This window comes from Amblyomma americanum, chromosome 1 (genome assembly GCF_052857255.1).
Source record: "Amblyomma americanum isolate KBUSLIRL-KWMA chromosome 1, ASM5285725v1, whole genome shotgun sequence".
NCBI lineage: Eukaryota > Metazoa > Arthropoda > Arachnida > Ixodida > Ixodidae > Amblyomma > Amblyomma americanum.
This window is the reverse complement of record NC_135497.1, coordinates 180,821,058-180,836,403: the sequence shown is the minus strand read 5'-3', so window position 1 is coordinate 180,836,403 and position 15,346 is coordinate 180,821,058. Positions and strand designations below refer to the sequence as shown.

Genomic DNA, 15,346 nt, shown 5'->3' with positions numbered 1-15,346 from the left:
TTAATATGCACCGTGTAGTAGAAGTACGCACAAACCAAGGATTTTTTAATGCAGTACAGCATGAGAAAAATTTTTTTGCTAATCACTAGCAAGCATGAGGGCCTTATCATAAATTTTCTTTTCGATAGGAACTTATAATGGCTTATAATGGCCAATGTCCGGGGTCACGACTATACTGACTGCTAACACTTGGCTCCATAAAGTGATTACCTGCTGAGCGCAGCGGCGAAAGAAGACCCATTAGGTCAGTACGTAGCTAGTACAGCACACTGCATTGCTCAGAAAGCAAACTGTTCTGCAGTGAGATAGAAATAAAAATTTTCTGATTAAATCATGCCAAACATACCCTTGACACCATATATGCATAACTTCCACCTTCAGAAAGCAACTCTTTCTGAAACAAATAACTGAAAATGATTAATAATCAAGTCCACCCATTTAGGTGATGCTTACAAAGCCACTACTGTACGATGTATGCCTTTTTGTAATATCTTATCTTTTGGGGCACAGCAAGCTAACGAGTTACACAAGGCACATCCTTATTCTCTAAGCCACTAAAACCAGGGTTTTAACATAAGCATATATGCTTCTACAAATTCAGATCGGCTAAGAGTTAAAACACAAGAGCTCAAAAACTACATATATACTACACCTCGACATGAGATCACTGGCAAAGAAATGGGAGCACCCTTATGACCCGTAGTGATAAAAAGGCATTCCTAAGCAGCAAATCATGTTTTAAGCCATATGCCAATGGGTCTACATGTCATACCATGTCACTGTGACAAAAGTACAACTACGGTTGGATACAACTTTAGTCTGCAGTGAAGCTCTGCCCAAATTCAGGACTGCCAAACAGAATTCCTCAGCAACGAAAAAGTAGTCCATTGCTAAAGCTTTTCTTGTTAGCAAAACAAGAAGCTAATCACAAAATGAAATTATAAGCTCAACAATTTTGATGCCTCCGGCTTGTTTCACATAGAAAAAACATTAAAGTGTCCATTTCGCTTACTGTGGAGATTGGTAAGCGGAGTAATACAGGGTGCTGCAGACCACGACCCATTGTTACCAACTGCTGCTTTTTTAAGAATTATATCTCATTACATAGGATAAACTGTGGATTCAGCAAGCTTTCTTGCAAGCAGCTGAAGCTGAATGTCAACTTGACATAATAATAAGCCACATTTTAGCTTTGAATGGTTGTTTATTCTATTTGGAACACCCGTGGTTTTAGCACTACATATAACATCTTTAAACAAATCTCCAACTACTTGCAAAGTCATTTACTAGTGCTGGTCCTTCCAGCCACTGCATTCCTTAGCGAACACCAAGTTCTGCTTGTTCTCTGCTAATACTAATGCAAAGGAAATCAACTTTGAACAAATCTGAGTTGATCATATAACTGCTACCTGCAAAAGTTACAGGCTTGCAAGAGTCAAAGAAACAGACGTGCACTTTGACCTGCGACATCCAAACAGCAACCTGGCCTTAAGTCAGAACAGTCGCATTGGCACTGAAATTCTGCACCTCATTCAACCCTTCGGGGTTATCTTGCCAAAATTATGCACCTTGAACCTACATACATTTCTAGAAAGCACACTGTTGCTATTTCAGCAGGTGCCCAGTGATGTCTAACGTGCAATTTTACTTATGTTAAACAAGCCTGACAACCATTTTGAAAAGTTATGCTCCCTATTAAAAGGAAGCAGCACCAAATTACACCAAAGCAGGCATCTGGTCAGTTTCCCAGAGCCAAGCCACACTCCAATGTTAACACTCCATTTGCTGCAATGGTAAAGAAAGCTGATCCAAGCAATTATAGCTATTCCAAGTAATGACCCAAGCAATAACGGTCGGTCAAAACTGAGTACACTTGCCAAAACAAATAACAATCTAGGCAAGTATCCAGAGGCATGGCTATAATAGTATGGCATGCAAAGTTTGAAAAAGAGAACTGAGCCACAGGCTTTCATTAGAACACTAAAGTCCCCTTAAGTCATTAAGCCTTGTACCTAAGCACTATGCAAAAATTTTGGGTGCACCACTTGAACTGAACATACCTGCTCAGAAACATTAAGTGCTCACAAAAATAGTATCAGCAACAATGGATCACCACATACTAACATACATGTAGCGACTACAGTTTCCAATTTAAACTAGCTGCAGTTTCAGTTAATGATTTCAGTTAATGATTTGCACAAACAAATCAATATGATCTTAGCACCACTTTGGTATCTCCGTCCAAGGTTCAACAATAAAAATAAAACAATGATAAAGGCAGATGAAGTCTGAAAAGGCTCATTTTACATAGTTGCACCTAAACTGCTTGAGCATTGTAGTTGCGGTCTGGAGAAAGCCTCTGTGAAGTATAGAATAAAAGTATACTCAAATATACAAAAAAGTAACCTCTTGCCTGAGAGAACTTATGCCTCGCCTCAGGCATAGCCTGCAAAATGGTACTGTTACCTTTGCAATGGTATATGCTTTCTGCACTGCTTACAGACAGAGCTGTGCAGCATGATGTTAGCCTTAGCACAGCTATCCACTGCCTAGCCTCCGTTACAAAAATAAAAAATTGCAACACCACTTACTTGACTGTCAATTGAGCACCTTTTAGCAGCGCCACCTTTGTTTTGCATAACAAAGGCAAGCGCACATGAATCCCACAAACAGCACACATCAGCAAGGTGGAAACAAATGCTCCCCCTTTTACAGATCTTCCCTTCTTTCAATCGTGCACACAGAATGCTGGCATTTTGCACTGTGTTATGTACACGGTTGAAAATGACAGTGATGACCAGTCCATGGTACTGGGAATGATTTTTCTCGTCACACACACAAAAAAGAGTTGTCGCCAATAAGTGTCACACACTCAAGAGGGCAGGAGCCTACTACTTTTGTGGCAAGCTCTGCTTAATAACAATGCTAAACCTTGTCCTAGATGCATGCCTGTCCCAAAGATCATGGATACCCAAAGTCACCAATATGAAGTAGAAGCAGCTGCTGAATTCAGTATGGAAAGTATTCTTTACCACTTGCACAAGCCATGCTCAGACCCTAATTTTAATTTCATTATGGTATTACTGCTTACTGTGCGACACTGTGATTGTTAGCAAGGCAGCAATGTCGGCTAGTTGGTTGTACATATGATCGGAATAACGCGCTACACAAGGAAAACGACAACTGAAACGACGGACACAGGACATGCGCTTGTCCTGAGTCCATTGTTTCAGTTGTCATTTTTTTTGTGAAGCACATTATTCCCATCAACTGTGATTGTGCCAAGAAAAAACTTGTGGGCCTTCTTAACCACATTCTTAAAGAAGCAAATGTGATAGCATTTGGGTTGCCTGCTATGGTGTCTAAAATGAGTGTTTAATACTAACTGAAAGCACAGAGCACGAAGGACGGGACAAGAAAGAGACAAACAAAGCGCTGTGTTTGTCTCTTTCTTGTCCCGTCCTTCGTGCTCTGTGCCTTCAGTTCGTACCATGTACCAACTAGCCCAGACAAACACCTTATTGGAGTGTTTAATGTTCTTGCAATTTTCTTGCCAAAACTCTGGTTGGAACCAGTTCCATTGCTCTCATATGGCACGCATGAGTCATCACCTTCTAGAATGTTCTAGTACCTTCCAGTGGATAATCATGTAGGATTATACTAATCCAACCCAGTAATTCATTGTAATCCATCAACTAATCCCAACTAATACACCTAAATTCATTTTATGGGGTGGGCCTACTACCAAAATTTTGGGGGTCCTTCGGAATTTTCGGGGGTTGGCAAACTTACTAATTTTGGGGGTCCTCAGATTTGGCGGTGCCCTATGATTGGTCCACTGGTGGTCACGTGGTGCTGACATCACAACCGTCTCAATCGCATTCATAGATTGCAGGGACTCCTCATACCACTACTGGCGCAGTGGTGTAGCGGTAAAGAGCTGCGCCATTGCCCCGGCAGGTGGCTGTTTCAAACACAGCCACTGGTGGGGCTTGTGAGACCAAGGTTGCATGACCCAGTGGGCAGGATGCCATGTGCCATGGTGGCTAGGTTTTGATGACATAGCAAGGTCACATGACCTCTCTCAACCAATCATTTAGAACTGCAAATTTAGCGATGCTCTCTGGTTGGTCAAGTGGGGTCCCGTGACCCTGATGAAGTTATGGAGAAATTGGGGACTGCATGACGACAGCCTAAATGCTATAACATTAATAAAAACTACAATTCTCTTGGCCCAGAGCAAACAAGCCATAACCTCAATCCATAATACACAGTCTTGCCACTTTCCAAATTGAGAATCTGAGACAATTTCATTACACAGTTGTAACCTAACTCAACAATCATTGCTTACAGTACATGGCTATTTTTGAGGTTTTGCCATCATGAACATACCTATGAGCCATTATGAGGTACTGAACAAGCACACCCTCTTGCTGTAGCACAAGATTAACATTTTTGGCAGCACAACCTGCACCACTGAGCTTTCCAATACGTGACCACATGTGAATTTAAAGCATTCAAAGGAAAAGGAAAAGTGCAGCCATACAGGCTGATCACCCTCTCTTGTTCTTGCACACTCTTTGCCCAAAAGTAGACCTGCAGCTAGATGCTTGACAATACGTTAACTTATTGCTACCTGATGAGCTACCATTATGAGCTGCAGTATAAAAAAAGAACACGAAATGTACCTACAGACAGACAAAAGGTTATTAAATACATTCTACCAACATCTCCCCACAAAATTTTGCTTTTATGTGACAAAAATCTGCCCCTGTTTCACCGCTGATAATGGGCCTAATTGGCACTTTGCAGTAATTCACAAGACGAGAAGTTATGGACCAGCCAAATCATAAGCATGTGAAGAGAGGAAAGCAGACGCATGACAAACTTTTCTACCAGCCAGGCACAAGACAAGAACAACGCCAGATGGTTAGCCTATGTTGTCTGCTCTGCTGGACCCAGTCCAGTGTATAGAGCTGCCAAGGCTGTTTCACAAAGTACTAGATTGAAGCATTAAGAAAAAAACTTCAACATTTAACTCATGCAGGACCTTGCAGATATGTCAGGCATTAGGATTTTACATCTACACCTAAACTGAGAAGGGTTAAAAACTACTAGCACACATATGCTCATGTGTAGCACAGTGGTTTTGACAAAGGTTACTGGGGCCACATTTTATAAGCATTAACTTAGACGCATTATTCATTGATATGAACACAAATTGCATCTTCTGCGGAACAGCTCTGAATTCAGTGCCATGCTATTTGCTGCCATTAATGCATTAAAAGGAGTACATAAACCAAACTACTTTGTTTTAAATTTGAAAACTGATTTTTTTTGTGATAGCCATTACTTAGCAATGTAACTGTCATAGACATGCTAATAGCACCTGATTAGGATAATGCCTCTGAACTTAGTCCAAATATTAGCACTTAAGGACAGAAATCACCACTCAAGGATAGACACAGTCCCTCATTACAGGCAATGCAACCAATGTAAACAATAGCCTCCAGAGAAACTACAGTCAACCTCCCATGTGAAATGTACACTTAGAAGTAAAAAAAAAAAGGAAGTATGTGGCAGTCATTTTGGAGAGTACAGGAGCCAGTACAAATATTTGTAAGCAAACATTGCAATGAAATGTGATGGACACGGCAGGTCTGCTACACTACTCAAATAAAGAAGCTTGTCACAGCAGGGTAATCGAACCTGAGCCCATAATGAGCGAAACCGCTGGCCCTTTTGGAAGGCATAGAAAAGCTAAGAGCACAGAATGTTTCCTTCCACACTTAAAACAACCAACCTTCAATAATGCTCCATTTTTATCATAATGAACATTAAATATGCCAGGAGAATGATGCAATGTAATCTGGCACTGCGCTTGACTTGTACTTAATCATGGCTCAGCACACTAGCAATGTTTTTAACAAAGGGGCCCCAATACAAGTCAGGACATCCTGAATAACACATGCAGAGTGTACAGAACATGGTCATGATTATCTTGGCCAAACATCACTGCCCCATGCATCTCAGGGAACTCGCACAGAAAAATGAAGGTGTGCATACACTCACTGCAGCTGCTGCCACTGACACTACCTGATACTTGCTGCAGCTCGCAATGGACTTGCCACATGGGGATGGAGATAGAAGGAAGGAAAGAAGGAGGGGTTTGGGCGACACTGTGACACAGGGATCCTACATGGCTCACACCTCTCCAAGAGCAGAGAGTAGTCTATCACAAACGGTGAAGGTAAGTGTTGAAGGGATGGCACAACTGAGCCAATTTTCTCAAATATCTATAGCTCAAATATTTCTTTACCTCACTAAAAAATTCTCATGGGAAGGCGTTATCCTGCCAGTGCCTCAGAACTGCCAGTATAGGATAAATTTGTGATTAAAAGTGGTTCAGGGGCACTTGAACAGACAAGAAGTGGTTCCCTGATTTTCAGCACATTTTACACAATAACGTGCAAGTGAATACCTACTTTTACAGTGCCATATTGGACATGTACCAATGCTTCTGAGCATGTAATTCATGTTAGCAGAGGTACAGCCTTTGCGAAAAATACACATCCCACCAAGTCTGCTTCTGGGCCATGCAGTGTCGCCTGTTTTGCCTCATCGGCATGTTAAATCTTTCGAAGGTGAAAGGAACCCTCATCCTCACTCCTCCAAAGGTTAGAACTTCCTGGGGTGCTAAGGAGCCTCATTACATGACTTTGAAGCAAACCCCTTGGGTTGTATAATTTTTAAAAAAGGCTGCACCTGCTAGAAAACCAATCACCTGACAACTGATAAAATGCAAGTTAAAGCTTCCAAAAATTGCACATAACTTTTCCTTGCCAAGAGGATAGATGTCAATGCTAGAACACTGTTGTCCACTATGGTAACAACCCTAATTTGCCATTATATACAAGGAAGCATACCAAGATGAGTTTCAAATTCAAGGAAATTAGCTTTTTTCCAGTACAAAACTGCAGCTTTTATTCTTTGGCAGCTATATACTGGTAATACCTGAAATACCAGCTGTCTATATAAATGTACTAATGTAGATTTTTTCCAGATTTCCTTTAAAAACTGTTTCGATACAAGGATGCCATTCAATAAACAAACATTTACTAAAAGCATGAGTCTATAAACGTTATTAAACAAATGTTTATAAACTCCACACTGCTACATCTTCCAACTGGTTTACTTTCTAGCCGAATCAATAAAAATGATTATAGCTACAAAAACCTTAACCTCTAATCACAATAGAACAGATTCTGATGACCATATATTTATTGCCCATTCATTTAAGTTAAAGAACTAAATAACAACTAAAACATAACACAAGTGCCACCATGGATGCCAGCAGCTATTAGCCTCAGACTACCTTCTGGGCTGTTGTCACAAATAAGTTAAATTTCATTGTTTTACTACTGACTACATGCAGCCAATAACATTCAATAACTATAATGGCACCTTGCCAAAAGTATACTGCATCACATTCTGCACAAGTGGACTCAAAACAGCTCTCGTAGCCCTTTTTTGATGCAGTGCCTACAATGGATGCATGACACAAACTGAGGAAGCAAGGGTGCTCCTATCACTGAAGGCCCAGCAAGCCCTAAGTGTGTACAAAGCAACAGTGAATAAAACAAAGTCAGGATAGCCGCACAAGCTTCAGCAGCACAAGCTTCAGCAGCTCACATTTTCACTCCAGGCCCTTTATCTCCTTTATGCCACACTGGTTCCAGTAGTCAAGTGTATTTGGTATGACTCATCAGTGCTAGCATCTGTAGGCTTGATATCTCTAGGACCAGGCAGCATTTGCAGTGCAACTGTAGTGCTGTTTACAGTGACGCTTCTATCCGTTCCCGGATCTCACTTCGGCACATAGGACACACTTCTAGCTGCATGGCACATTCGCTGCAGAATCCCCTGCACACAGACAAATGTCACATGTGATACAGAGGCTTCATATTCCAAGGACTTTCGTCAGAGCCGCAAAAAAGAGCCATTTAAGAGGTGGCAACTCATGCAAATATAGGTGAATCGAGCATTTCTGAAATCATACGTGTGCCATGAATGGATAGTAGGAAATTTGTATTCGTAGTCTAAATTATGTACCTTTGCACACAAACAAACAAACAATGCTGACACACACATGAAACACTGAGCTCAGCTGTTGTAGCATTCGCTTTGATTGCCCACAGAAGTTTGTATATTCTATTGAAACTATCCTTTCCTTCCAAGCTGATCTGAATAATTAAGATAACCTACCCTCCTACATAAAAAAAAAGCATGTATACAGTGTACGCCTACAAAGACAGGGAGCAGGGTCTTCATTTGTTATCTGCAATGTTGAAAAAATAAGTGCTGCTGCAAAGTGGAGATGCAAAAACTCACAGAATGGTTACCACTGTGTAACATGGCATTCAGTGACAGCTGTTAAGTGCTTATATTTGATGATACATTGAGGTAGAGAATATGAGAGCGATTTTGTATCTGCATGTTAACAATGTTTTCTTTTAATTTTTTTCACACATACTCGGTGGACTGGAGAACGGGTGGGTTTTCCACACATGGAGCAGCAGACTGGAGAGTCCATAGCTTTAGGCGCACATTATCACGACTGTTGACCCTCTCCTCGGGTGGCACATTTCACAGCAGGTGCCGCAGATAAAGTGTGCTACCTTCCTCCGCTCTAGCCGTACTCTCCCTCCTCCTTCCATTGTAACCACTCTTTGAATGGTTCCTGTGACAGCCACCTTCCACTTGCTCATTCCTCCCACTAGCCATGCCATCCTCCTTCCAGGGTAACTACCCTCTGGGTGGTTCCCGAGGCAACCATATTCTGCTTGTGCCTTCTTACAGTAACCACCACACAGGTGGTTCCCATGACAACCCTTGACCTGTTGTAGATTACTACACTCTTGCCATACCCTCCTCTTTCCATGATAACCCTTCTTCCATGGTAAATGTCCTCTGGTTGGGGATTCCTCCGCTCTCCTCATACCCTCCTTCTTCCCCAGTAACCACCCTCCGAGCAGTTCCCATGGTAATGCACCCACCGGTTATGCCGACTACTACTATTACTACTATTACACTGATGTGAAATCCAGGAATGGATGCCTAACAGCTGTCGCTGTAAAACTGTGCCCCCAAAAATCTGACATACAAGCTTGAGGTGCATTTTGGAATTAAAAATAACACTACTTTTCATGCCACAAATCACCATTAATTCTTGGAAGCACACTATGTATAGCCCCACTCACATTCTATCTGGTTCCTAAGCTCTAGCAATAAGTGTAATAAATGCACTCCGTGCCAGAAATACCATGACACAGCTTCAAGCTTTCTTTGACTGCTCACGGTTCCTTGAAAATAACAAAATGTTTATTCAGTCTGCGTTTTGCTGACTGAGATACAGCTGCACTACGACAGCAGTCTTCACATTTGCTCCCTCTGAGTGAGCCCTGCGCTACAAATTGGATATGCTCAGAAGTGTACTGAATACAAACTGAAGTGAATTAGTGTGCCATTCCTGCAGAGGGATAAAGTGGTGCAGCAACTTTTTTTGCTAGTTTGCAGTGGTTCTGTCAGGCCAGAAGGGTCACAATTTTTTAAAGTTATGAGAGAGGTACCAGTGGTGAAAAAGCTGCTCAATTCAACACACCTAGTCTTTTGGATGTTTGGCTCCATACTGTACAAAAGCAGCATCAAGACAGCCAGTGGCATTTATCACGACACAGATGACAAAGGCCAGCTGGGTGAAACAGCAAATTGTATGAATGGCAAAAATGGCAAGCTTGGATACGTGGACACATACACCAGGGTTTTGTGTGTCGAAAGAATGCTCCAAGGGGAAACCATTTCTGCCCATTAATAGTGTGGTTAGAAGCAGCTCCTGCTTGATGGCCTGTGTTAGCAACAATGCCCATTTTCCATACTTCTTCCTCTTTCTTTCTCAAACTCCAAGGGCTTTAATATTTGCAGGCAAACTGTTGAGGTTCCATTGTTGCTCTCTAGCCACTGTTGTATAGATTAAATGCTAAGCTTCATGGCCACTCTCCTAACACCCCTCACTATCCAGCACTTGTCAGCTGACAGGGACATCTGTCCCCAAGTGCTATTTGCAACAGCTTTTGAACAATCTGGCAACAGATGTTCAACACCTGAACAACCTAAGATAGAGCACATCTGACTTTGGTTAATGAGAGACGTGCAGGCTGGTGCCATACACTAAAAAAGAACAAATCAGCTGTAACCTACCCATGTGGACCAAAAAGAATAAAGAGAAACTGAAAAATCGCAGATGTACTGAGGACACTATGTGCATCACAGTAATCATCGCACACCCTACATTCATTGCATATTTACCATGCCCAAACACCCTGCAACAGAAATAGAAAAAATTGAGCCGCAACATAGGGCTACAGAGGGACTTCTCAGCCCCAGTGCCAAGGCTGCTAAACACAAGCCACATGCAGAACAGGTGAACCACACACTGACTTGTGTTGGCAAGGCTCCAGCCGGACAGCAGCGCTGCGGTCAAAACACAGGGTGCAAGAATCTTCACGAACACTACTGTGCCTCAGCTTTTCCATACGAATGTGCCTAGTAAAGAAACAACAAACAATACTTCACTTCAGCCAAAAACACATATACACATACAGTGGCAAAGTACGAAATCATGCACCAACAGAGATACGTCTATTCAAAGTTTTCATTATAGTAATAAGTGTATTTTGCAGTGTGCAAGTCCAAAAGTTTACCCTAAATTTTTGAAGCAGGCATTCCGTACACTTAAAACAAAATGCTCCAGTCCTGACACCTTCACTGCCTATACCTGTGATAAACGGTGTCACGCTGGTCCTCATCTTATCTTAATTATGAAGTGGAAACCATAAACCATCACCAGCTTCAATACTCATCCTGTGCACAACACCCCAAGGCCTAATCATAAAAATAAATGCTGGCAAAGTCCTTCTGCTGTGGGCATGTTGGCATTTTTGCCTTTTTTTCTTGCAATCTTTGTCTCTCCATTTTGCACACTCTGTCCTGTGAATGTGGCTCACATTTTGCTGCGGTGCGTTTGCTTTCTCAGCTGGACTGGATGTGCACATCGATGGCACTGCCAAGCTGACCCACCCAAGAACTGCCCTTACATGCTCTTTCCAACCCTTCCATACGCTACACTTCTCTCCACTTTTATCCTCTTCCCTTTCCAAGATCTTCAACTAAAGGAATTGCAAGACATAATGAATAAACATCCTTTCAACTTTAATGCACTCTCATTCATGGTACTACACACAGGTGCAGTCTCAATACATCATGAAATTCAATGCTTAGTCGTAAACTGTTGTCAAAGCTGGGGACCACTATTTCCTTGACCTAATTTGCATGTGCTAGCAATGTGCTGATGTCCTCACCTAGGTAGAATGACTTTGTCCTCCTCACTGAGGTGTGCAAACGAATTAAAGCAAGAAAACTGAACTCCACTGGGTGGAAATTTGAATGGTGAACGGCCAAAGTTGAATTCACATTGCTGAAATGTCATGAAACTGGCAGCAGCAAAGAAGCCAGACCTGCATAAAAAAAGAACAAATTCTATTATATAAAAATATTTGTTTTCACACTACTGCAGTTCAAATTCATAAACTTGACAGAATACACACATATATATAGCAGTAAAGTGCATAAATGTGAAACCATGGATTATTATTATTATTATTATTATTATTATTATTATTATTATTATTATTGTTTATTGATACCTCACAGGCCCCGAACAGCACTGAGTAAGGTAGGCATCAAGGAACAGGAATATACAGAAATAATAAACAACAATAATGGTACAATGGACGCGGTACAAGGCAAAAAAACACGAACACAAAGATGATTTAAAACGGAGCAAAAATAACATCTGAACAAAACAATAGAAAATATGAAAAAAGGGCAAAACTCGAATATGCGAAGAAGTAGTAATCAGGCGCAAAAAACAGTGGCACATCAGAGAACAATATAAAAGGGATAAATGCATAAATAGGGCTGTTTTAGACTCTATAGGACAAGGACTGGAGATTAGGGCATTTGAAATTTAGACAAAGGAAACAAAAATAAGTCATTCTATACGGAGTGGGGGGGACGGGACACTAAGTGTGTACACCATTTTAAATGGCATGCACGCATGCTCTCGCACACCTGCACACACAAATACAAAAGGGCTTATCACTATGCGCTATACAGTAGGTCAAACTAATGTGTTTTCTGGAATTAAAACATTTTCTGTGACTATCAGCTCAAAAATTTTAATTTGCTTGACAACCAGTCGGTATTCCAGCATTTCATTGTATCCATAATAATTTTTTACTGCTGAATATTGGCCATTCTTGGCTTCAAAGGAATGGTGTCAGTCTTGAAAACCCATGTAAAGTATTTTACTTCATGCAGCAGCAGGTGGTCTATCAAGACAATATACTAGACATCAGCAGCAATAACCAGCATTCTGACTAAACTTATCCCTTGCAACAGCACCTTCATGTACACCTGCCCTCAATTTCATGTAACGAAGTGAAGAAGCAGTGGATAATGTTCCTTATAAACTCTCCTATTTCCTGTCATTATATCATGAGCAAGAAAGTACCTGCTGCACTTGCTCATGCAAGCTGCTCTCTTACATAGTAACTCATGTGCACTATGTTTACTAGAAATTGTGGTCACCTTATCCCCAGCAATATAACCTACATATCTAGCATGATGCCATCTCAGGCAAGGCTCTACTCTTTTCCCACATAATGAACATGAAATTGTGCCTCTATCTGAGTGAATTAGACAGGTAAGTTAAAGGGGGACACGAGCCTTAAGAGCTGAAAATTCGCGAAAATATTGATTTTTCAATTTTGTCATCTTCGGATTCGCGAGGAGTGAAGTTAGGAGCCCGGAACTCGCACATAATTTGAGAAACTGACTGATAAATGTGTTGCCACAGCGCAGGAACTTGTGAGGATACACAAAAAATACTCGTTTTCTATGCCTGTGCAATTCAAAACCGGCTGCCATGTGCTCTCTGTTTGGTCTCGTTTGATAGTGCAGCTCGCCAGCTTTCTTTTGCGCCAATAGGCGAAGTGCGTTTACGAAGTGAACGCAGAGAACCATGGGAAAATCGTCTGCCACCTACTTCCGGTTCCAAATTTCTCCCACACACTACCTTTTGCATAGCAACTGCCATGTATGCATGAATCGTTTATTCACTCAATTATCTGTGCTGCGACACCACTTATTGCACAGCATCACTGTAAGATCAGCGTGTGCTGCATATGAACGCGTCCTGAGTGCAGAAATTGACAATAATGAAAGGTAAGAGTGTTTTGTCGTGGTTGTAATTAATATGCTAGCGTAGACTAGCTGTTCTATGTATGCACGGCAATCGGTTTCACGCGCATTTGAACTAGTTTAACGCATCGGTCATTAAATATATATATATATATTTTTGCCACCCTGCGAAGGCAACAAAGCTGGAACGTGCACAGTTTAGCAGATGACAGATGTATTTTCCTCACAACATGTAAAAGCTTCCAGTGGGCTAGCAAACTATCCATACATGCCACTGCGCACAGCGCGTCTCAGCACATATTGCATTGCATATGCATAGAAAGCCTTCTACTATTCACATCATTTTGGCTGCATTTCGTGCGAAAGCACACCACAAAGCAGAGCAGATCTCGATATCATGTTGGTCTTGCGATGATGAAATACAATCAGCGGTGTGGCAGTGCAAATAAATTAGTGTAAGAAGCGATATTAACACAGCGACTGCCGTGAAGCAAGCGAGCTGGGGGAGAAATCTGGAACCGGAAGTAGTGGTAGCAGACGACTTCCCCATGATCCTCTGCGCTGAATGTGGAAACGCATCTCACCCACTCGGCGTCCGCCGCGCCTATTCCAAGCCGAGAAAAACGTCAAAACAAGCTAGAGGCCCGTGTACTGAGATATGTCAGTGCATGTTAAAGAACCCAAGGTGGTCAAAATTTCTGGAGCCTTTCACTATGGCGTCCCTCATAGCCTCAGTCGCGTTGGGACATCAAACCCCATGAACCACAAACAATAAAAATGGAGACGTGGCCTCGCGACTGACTGCCTTGCACCACGTGGTGAAATTGATGCTTTTTATTGGCTAGTTTGAATATCCCGCCAATTTCAGTAGCACTTGGGTGCCACCATTTTGAAAAAAATTATGTCGAATGGAAGACTTTGAAGTAACGAGTGTTAGCGGTTTGGCAGCGCAATCTATTGTCCATGCGATATATTACCACGTGATTAGGCCACTTTTCCATACCTCACAGGTGCCTACCGCCTTGTGAGCTGTCGAGTGCTGACGTCATGGCCGTCACGTTAAGCGGAATCATAACTAAATATTAACCTAATTGGTGTCTAACATGTTGCACCCATCGCGCCTGTTACGAATATGCCATTAGATCATGACGTGATAGGTTAATTAATTATAAGCAATTAAATTTATGCCTAACCATAACTAAACACTAACTTCATTATTTAAAGGGGCCATGACATGGTCGTTCTTCGTATTGCAGTTTCGTGCTTCAGTAACTGATACAAGAGCTTATTATTCAATTTCCGAAATTTGGCTGCCTTGGATGCGCTCTATATTCCAAAAAATGTGATCGAAATTCAGAATGGGAAACTCCTCCCTCCGGCAGCGACCGCCATATTAAATGCTATCATGACGTCACCAGGGCGTACACGGAGCAACGTCATCTGCTCTCATTGCTGCAATGTGCGCAGCGAGGTCTCTTGTCCCCTGTACTTCCGTGGGCGATCGAAGTAGCAGTTGTCCCCCATATATGAGTGACTGGGGCCGCAAAAGCATTAATAATAGTAACGCAGTTATTCTTCAGTATAGGTATAGGGTCCAGTTACATTAGGCTGATGGGACAGCGATCGGCGGTCGGTTGGCTGGTCGGTATGCAAATGCCATCGCTGATGCACTTGTCTATCAAGCTAGACCGACGACCATGCCAGCACGACCAATGACCCCGTATCGCAGTAGTGTAAATAGTGAACTTAGTGCGAACTGGCACAGCGTGGTGGGGGACTAGTTGTTATGACAATCTATAAACTTAAGAACTTTAAATATTATTGGACCTGATCATGCTAGCCACGGCAACATACGCGATGTGCGTGCACCAGCGAAGATGTGCTTTCATTCGATGCCTGTGCATAGAACCTATCGGCGAGGCATTTGAGCGATACGGGCAGAAAACGCCGCATGACGGTGCCGCTCGTCGCCGTCCGCTGGGCTTTGTGCGGCCGAGCGAAAGCTTCATGCCCGGTGAATAGACGG

General features: G+C 42.2%; 1 protein-coding gene across 1 annotated transcript in view; it reads right to left on the bottom strand.

Annotated features, from left to right (window-relative positions):
• Window positions 1–7,688: 7,688 nt before the first annotated feature.
• LOC144114278 (RING finger and SPRY domain-containing protein 1-like) overlaps window positions 7,689–15,346 on the bottom strand; it is a 71,901-nt gene continuing 64,243 nt past the window's right edge. The window contains exons 13-15 of the mRNA XM_077647901.1: window positions 11,418–11,573; window positions 10,498–10,602; window positions 7,689–7,923 (exon numbers count right to left, since the gene is read on the bottom strand). Coding sequence (XP_077504027.1) covers window positions 7,836–7,923; window positions 10,498–10,602; window positions 11,418–11,573 — 349 coding nt within the window. The 3' untranslated portion in view covers window positions 7,689–7,835. The remainder of the gene's footprint in view (window positions 7,924–10,497; window positions 10,603–11,417; window positions 11,574–15,346) is intronic.